Below are 7386 nucleotides of genomic sequence, written 5' to 3'. Positions count from 1 at the left end.
GTTGACAAGAGCTGACGTCTCTATCTACGTCTGTCTGTATCTATCCGTCTGTCTTTGTGCGTATTAAACCCCGCGCTCACAGCAATGCGTCTGAGTCCAGTCCCACAGAACCAGGCTCAGCTTAGCCTCGCTTCTGAGATTCTTTTCTCCGGCAGTGAAAGACTTGATTCTTGTAAAATGCTTGGTTGCTACTACTCGTTCAGTACCAGCATGCAGATAAAGTGGTTTTGGGAGCTGAAGCCTTCTTCTGCCCACCGGATTGGATTTGTCATTAGGAGGGCTCCTTGCCCATGAGGGGTCTTCCATGCAACGATCCCCCAGACCAAAAATGACCAGAAAATACATTCTCTAGACATTTTTCCTCCCGTAGTTCTGCACTGAGGCCATCCTACTAAGACAAGGACTCAAAGGTGAAGTCTCGAAAGAATCAGACCATGCTTTTCCTCTCTGCCTTTTCCCTCCCTGCTTTTCTCAAACCTATGTAAGCCCATCCTGGTCTTAGCACCAACCTCCACCATAACTTGACTTTCCAGCTCATCTGGAATCCTCCCTGGGGGGTCCAGCTAGTCTGGGTGGGTCTCCTCAGGTAAGACAGGTTCTGTTTCTGGCCCTTTGGAGTCTGAAGGCTGACCACGCCCCCTCTCCCCGCCAGCCGCTGCTTGAAGGCTGGTTCCTGGCGCTCTTCAACCTGCTCTACAGCACACTCCCCGTCCTGTACATCGGCCTCTTCGAGCAGGTGAGCAAGGCGGGGGCTCCCCTCCTTTCCTGAGGACGCTCCTGCCTCCGCCCTACATTCCCCCCCCCCCCGGGACCGCCCCCCCTCCCGCTCCCCACCCGGTCACAAGAGCCGGCTCCTCCCCCCGTGCCCCGCCCCCAGGACGTGAGTGCCGAGCGGAGTCTGGAGCTGCCCCAGCTGTACGTCGCAGGCCAGAGGGACGAGCTCTTTAACTACCGGGTCCTTCTCCAGGCCTTTGCCCATGGCGTGGCCACCTCCCTGGTCAACTTCTTCGTGACCCTGTGGGTCAGCCGCGACTCGGCTGGGCCCGTCAGCTTCAGTGACTATCAGTCTTTCTCTGTGGTCGTGGCCCTGTCGGGCCTGCTGTCCATCACCATGGAGGTAGGCGGGGCCTTGGACGTGAGCCGCTGAGATCTCACGGCTCAGGGGACCACGCCAAGGGCCTTAGCAGGCGCCATTGGTGGGCGCTGGGGACCCAGCCCCGCCCACCTCCATGGAGCCCCGCCTCCTGGCGCCACCCTGGCTTGCTCTTCTGTCCCTGTCCAGGTCATACTCATCATCAGGTACTGGACGGTCCTGTCTGTGCTGGCCATCTTGCTCAGCTGCTGCTCCTACGTGGTCATAACTTGGACCTGCCAGAGTGTTGGGCTCTTCCAAATCTCTCCTGAGACCTTCCCATTTCTGTGTGAGCCCCCAGCAGGGAACGGGGTGGTGGGCGCTGGAGATGAGTGCGTCCCTGTCAGAGGCCCGCTTCCCTCCTTTGTGCGCCTCTGTCTTCTCAGCGGTGTGTGTGGGGGTCCCGTGCAGGGGAGGGAATGTGCACAAAGGGGCCCCGGGGGTGGAGGGAGGGGAGGGAGGCAAGGTGGCAGGAGGAGGGGCCACCAAGGAGGCCCCAGGGAGGCTTCTGCCCGGTCGGGGCTGTGACCCTGCATTGTTGCCAGATGCTGACCGCAACGTGCTGTCCCACCCCTCCATCCTGCTGGTGCTCCTGCTGAACGTGTCATTAACCACCCTGCCTCCGCTGGCCCTGCGTGTCCTTTACCAAGCCCTCAAGAAGCCAGGCCCCAAGGTGCGGGGCTGGGGTCCCCGTCACACATTCCTGGGACCCCACCGTCCAGAGCCCGTGCCGGGAGCAGAAACCCCCGGACACGCAGGGCTGGGGGTGGCGGGCACAGAGATGCAGGTGCACAGCCAGTGGCCTCAGGGGGACCAAATAAGAGGCCCCGGGCTCCCTGGGGGGAACCACCCTTCCAAGGGGGAAGCTGGCCAGGAGCTCCCAGCTCGAGCTCCGGCATCACTGGACTTCCGCCCAGATAGCTGGGGCTTGGGGTGGAGATGACGGAGCAACCGGAAACGGTTTAAGGAAGAGAAGGCTGTGGGAACAACCTGGGGTCCATCTGGGGATGAAGCTAAACCCAGGGTTTATGTTAGGACGTCCCGCCACTGTGTGGAGGACGCTGTGCGCAGTGACAGAAGCCAGACACAGAAGGACACGTCCTGTGTGACCCCACTCACAGGGGGCCCGTAGAGATCTGAGAGTACACGGTGGGAGCCAGCAGTGGGGCGGAGGGTGGAGAGGCGGCGTTTCATGGGGACAGAGTCGGTCTGGGGAGATGGAAGGTTCTGGAGATGGGCGGTGGGGGGACAGTGTGAGCATGCTTGATGCCGCTGAGCCGTGTGCTTGGAAATGGTTACCCTGGTGCATCTTGTGTTATGTGGGTTCTACTACCGTGAAAAGAAAGCGTGCGTGGGAACGGAGGGCTCCCAGAAGCGGAGCCTAGAGGGCGGCCCGTTCTGACTGGGACAGTGACCGAACATGGCCATAAACCTGCCATCTTCTACCACACAGGCGGGACACCTGGCTGTCCCCGGCTCACCTCTCCATGCTGTGCCACCAGAGGGCACTCAGGCACCTGGTGGCTGGTCCAGAGTTCGGGGGCCAGGGAAGGAATCTGACGGGTTGGTCGGGTTGGTCCAAAGTCAGCTTCGGAGGGCTCCCTAACCGGTTCTGCTCAGGGAGGGAAGGGCCTGGTCAACCGGTGATGGCCAAGGAAGGGCTCTGACTGCCCGCACTGGGAGCAGCGGCCTGAGGGCAGTGGGCGGTGTGGGAGCCCGGTGACCTCTGCTTTCCTCTCTGAGGTGCAGGAGGTGGAGGAGCCCCCCAGCGAGATGGTCACCGTGGAGACTGCGCCCCACCTGCTCCGGGGGTCGCGCCAGCGGCGCTCCAGCTACGCCTTCTCCCACCGCGAGGGCTACGCGGAACTCATCACTCAGGGCACGAGTCTGCGCAGGGCGCGGGGGGCCGACAGCGACAGGCTGGTGGACCAGATCATCCCATCCGACCAAGGACTGTCCCCAGGCACCAAGGAGTCCCCCCGGCACCCCAGGAAGATGCCGTTCCTGGGGGAGAAGGGGCCCCAGCCCCGGGGCAAGGTGGTCTCGGGGGAGGAGCAGCCCGCCCCCCCGGGGAGGTCCTCCCTGGCCGTCGGGGCGCCGCCCGCGGTCCTCACATCCTCGGCTTCCGCCTGGAGCGGCCCATCCGGGCCGTCCTGGGAGAGCGCCCGCGCCCCTGGAGGAGAAGACGTCCCTGGGGGAGACCCCGCTGCCGTCCTGGAAGGACGCGCCGTCTAGCGGGCAGACGTTGTTCCAGTCCCGGGGGGCGGGGGGGGGGGCGGCGCCGCGTGCTAGTGAGCCCCCCCACCGCGGCGCAGCCCCCAGTCCCCAGGGCCACAGGGCCCTCCACGAGCCGGCACCCCGAGGAGGAGGGGGGAAGGGGTCCCCCGCGGGGTGGCGCCCGAGGCGGCAGGACAGCCCTCTCCGCCAGGAGCGGTGACCGGCCTCGCGTCCAGCCCGTCTGCCAGCCCGCGCGCCTTCCCCGGAAGACTAGGCTCCACAACCCTTTTGTTGTTGTTGTTGCTAATAAACCAGGGTCCACCTTCCCCAGGGCTGCGCTAGGCTCTTTCTTTTCCTGCCCCCTCAGGTCCCCATGGCCCCGGACCCGCTTTCCACCTCCTAAAATCCCGAACACCGGCCTCTAGTGGCCGAGGCGGGATTTGCAGGAGGAGCCCCGCCCCGGCCGTTTGTCCCCCGCGGACGCCGTCCGGGGACCTTCCTGCCCTCTGGGGGCAGGGGCGCGGGGCTGACCCGCGAGCGCCCGGCCTCGGCCCCGGCGGGGGCTGGGCTGACCTTCCCCAAGCGGGGGTCCTCCCCCCCGCTTCGGGCGCGGGCCCCCACGGGAAGAGGGCGGCTGGGTGGGGGGACCGGCCCGGAGACAGACTCCCCCCTCCCCCCCGCCCCTGCCGCGGACACACACGTCCTGGTGAGTGAGTACAAAATAATTTATTGGAGAAAAACAAAACAAATCCAGCACAGCAGTGGTTAACAATGACGATGATTTTTTTTTTTTTTTAACTTTTAAGCCTGTCCCCTGAGGGTGGGAGGGGGAGGGCCTCCGTTCCCTCTAGCATCCGGGCTGGGGGAAGACTTTGGATGACCCAGGTGGGCCCCCCCAAAGCAGTCCCAGTGTCCAGTCTTGATTAAACACTCAGGGCCACGTGGCCTCTTGGCCCTCCCTCACCCCCGCTGAAGAGAAGGCCCCCGAAGACCAGACCTCTGGGCGGGGGGGCGGTCTGCCAGGGCCACTGAGGCCCCGGGACCCAGGGGTGGGCGTGGTTTACTCTGCAGTTGGAGAAAGGGACTTGGCCCACATTCCAGCCTGGGCTGTGCCCCGCCCCCGCCCTTAAATAATATAATCTGCGGCCTTCTGTCCTTTGGGGTGAACTTCCCCTCGGCCCCCACAAGCCCCCTTCCCTGGCCGTCCTGGAAGGTGGGCTCCCCCCTGGTGCGGGCTGCAGAAGCGGAGTCACAGGCAGGGGTGCTGCCCCAGAGCCCGCTCTCACAATTTTTGGGGGGCCTCTGCTGTCTAGGGTGCTGACGTGGGCTGAGAGGGAGGGTTCCACAGATGTGCACCCCCGCCCCCCACATCCCAGGCCAGACGGAAGGGCAGAGGAGGTTGAGGGTGTGGGAGGAGCCCGGCTGGGGGCCTGCCTGGGGACAGCGGGTGTCTTGGGAGGGCCCTTCAGAGGTCGGAAGTTGGGGTACACCCCGCCCCCCCCACTCTGGGCGACAAGACTCGAATTGGCTGATTGTCTCTCTCCTCTGAACAAGACACTTGGGAATTCATGCTAGCGTGAAACCAGCCAGGTTGGGGTAGGGGGTCCGCGGTGGTGGCGACACCTGCGCCCACGACCCAGGAGCGCGAGGCCCAGGACCCCCACCCGGCTGGCGCAGGCGGGCGGCGCGTGGGCACCGGGAGGTGGGGACTGTCTGGGGGTCCGCGGCCTCCTCCACCTTCCTGGCCGCCCGAGGCCCCGGCCCCCCTCCCGCGGCTGGACACAGATCCTTAGAAAGGGGAAAACTAACACAGAGCAGCGCGAAGGAGCCCCGCACCGAGCTCGGGCACGAAACACAACCATGCGACACGGATTCCTGGGGCTCTGAGCGCCCGCCCCACCCGCCCCACCCCCCAGCACAGTAGTCATGCATCAAATCAAATTCCATTCTTTTTTTTTCATTTTTCTTCCTTTTTTTCTTAAATTACATTTGAACACAGAACACAGAATAATAAATACTCTTATAAGACATGACTCCAGAAAACGAGAAACAGAACACGCCAGAGAACAGAAAGGTACACTCTCTCTCTCTCTTCCTGCTTTCCCTAAAGGACTCGTTTGAATAAGAAATCTGTAAACGCCGGTCCCCGCTCTCCGCCGCCCGCCCACGCTGCCTTGCCCTTGGCCTCTGACCGCCGGCTCTCACTGCCCTGACATTCAATATGTCTCCCACGGAACTCTTCAAAGAAACGACATACCATCGTCTGCAAAATTATAATTTAACGGTATAAAGCTTCAAGTCACGTATTCCAAAAACTAGCTAAGGATTTTTTTTAATCACATAAACTATACATTAAATATTTTGAGGTATTTCAGAGAAAATTGTCAAAGGCTCGAAGGAGCTGTGCTGGATGCGTCATTCCCTGCGTGGAGAATGGTCTTGGTGACAACAGCTGGGTGTGGGGGGAGGGGGGGCCTGCTGGGGGGGGAGGGCCTGCTGGGGGGGGCTACAACCAGAGCTGGTGTGTGTGAGTGTGTGTGTGACCCCGGGCTGGTGGGGCTTGACCCGATCTGACCACAGGCCACCAGAGTCACAAAGTTCCACAATCAGAATAGTCCCAAGCCGGTTCCTAACTTTACAACAGGGGACAAAGCAGACCTCCGGCCTCTGATCCTGAGGCCTCAGATGCTGGGAAGAGCAAGTGACGTCCCAGCGCAGGGTGTGAGGGAGCCCTGTCCCCTCCAAGCAGGTGGTCTGTCCGGCGGGGCCCAGGTGGCAGTGGGGGTGGAAGGAAGGGGTCGCCCCCCCCCCACTCCGGTGCTGCCACAGAGAGCACACAGCTGTGTGCGCGTGCGTGTGTGTTTGGGGGTTGCTGAGCGGGGACAGGGACTCTTAGGATTCTGCCCCAACACCCAAAGATTCTAGAAGCATCACTCAGATCAGTTGCTTAAAAAGCCGGGAGAATAGCGAGTCGATAAGGACAAGAGAACATTTCCCACCACCTCTTTGGTTCCAGAAAAAGGCACTCATCGACCTCAGTATCCTCTCCCTCCTCCTCTCCCTCTCTCTCTCCCTTTATCTCCATCTCCCTCCCTTCTCTCTCTCCCTCTCCCTCTCCCTCTCCCTCTCTCTCTCTCTCTCTCTCTCTCTCTCTCTCTCCCTGTCTCTCTGTCTCTCTCTCTCTCGTTGCTAGGGAGCGAGGCGCACCTGGAGGGCGCAGCTGGAGGGCGCACCTGCTCCCGGCGGGGAATCCAGCGTCCAGCACAGGTCCTTGGGGGAAATCTTTGGTATCAGGCGTGATTTATCCAATCACAGACAAGAACGTTTGAGTGAGGTAGCCTTTACCTGGGGGGGGGGCATTTCACTAGAAATGTCTTTTGCATTCTCAAGGGGGGAGGGGTGACTACCTCCCTGGGAGGCAGTGGATGCGCCGGGTTTTGGGGGGTGAGGTTCCTTCTAGCCTCCAGATGTTGAACCGTGGGGGGGGGGGTTCTTGGGATCCAGCTGCCGGCCAGCCTTGGAGGTCACCTTGGAGGTCACCAGGAAGGGAAGAGAGACGAGCTGGGGGGTGTGGGGGCAGGTGCTCATCTTCATTTCTGACCCTTGGTTCCCCCTTGTCAATTTTTTTTTTTTTTTTTGGCAAAAAAAGGAGCAAGCAGACCCCACCTTCTTTAGCAAGTTCCAGATCTCCTTGAGAGGAGTCGGGAGCTCAGGCTCGCCCCCAGCCTCCCCCTGCAGGCCCAGTGCTGCACCTCTGAGCGCTGGGAGGTGGTGCTGAGTTCCAGAAGGTTCCACGCGGGTGGCCGCGCCGTCGGGGATTCTGGGTGAACTCCCGCGCGCCGTGCCCGTCTGTCCTCTGTGGAATCTGGGTGGTTTTTTTCTTGGTGTTTTCCTGTTTCCCGGGGTCTGTCTCTCCCTGTGTGTCATCAAGGTGCCGAAAGGTAAAGTGAACTGGGGAGGGGGGGGCGCCGGGGAGGAAGGCGTCTGGAATGTACCCGCATGTTTGAGCTCGCCGTCCCCTCCGGGCTGGGGCGGGG

The 7386-nt window shown here is 62.0% G+C and overlaps 1 protein-coding gene across 1 annotated transcript in view; it reads left to right on the top strand.

Moving 5' to 3' along the window:
* The window catches only part of ATP8B3 (ATPase phospholipid transporting 8B3), a 14843-nt gene extending 11168 nt beyond the window's left edge, over positions 1-3675 (top strand). Inside the window, exons 20-24 of the mRNA XM_029916369.1 lie at positions 534-736; positions 878-1117; positions 1283-1421; positions 1678-1805; positions 2882-3675. Of these exons, the coding sequence (XP_029772229.1) occupies positions 534-736; positions 878-1117; positions 1283-1421; positions 1678-1805; positions 2882-3367 (1196 nt within the window). The 3' untranslated portion in view covers positions 3368-3675. The remainder of the gene's footprint in view (positions 1-533; positions 737-877; positions 1118-1282; positions 1422-1677; positions 1806-2881) is intronic.
* The last annotated feature ends 3711 nt before the right edge of the window (positions 3676-7386 follow it).

This window comes from Suricata suricatta, chromosome 12, assembly GCF_006229205.1.
Source record: "Suricata suricatta isolate VVHF042 chromosome 12, meerkat_22Aug2017_6uvM2_HiC, whole genome shotgun sequence".
NCBI lineage: Eukaryota > Metazoa > Chordata > Mammalia > Carnivora > Herpestidae > Suricata > Suricata suricatta.
This window is presented reverse-complemented; position numbering and strand designations above follow the sequence as displayed.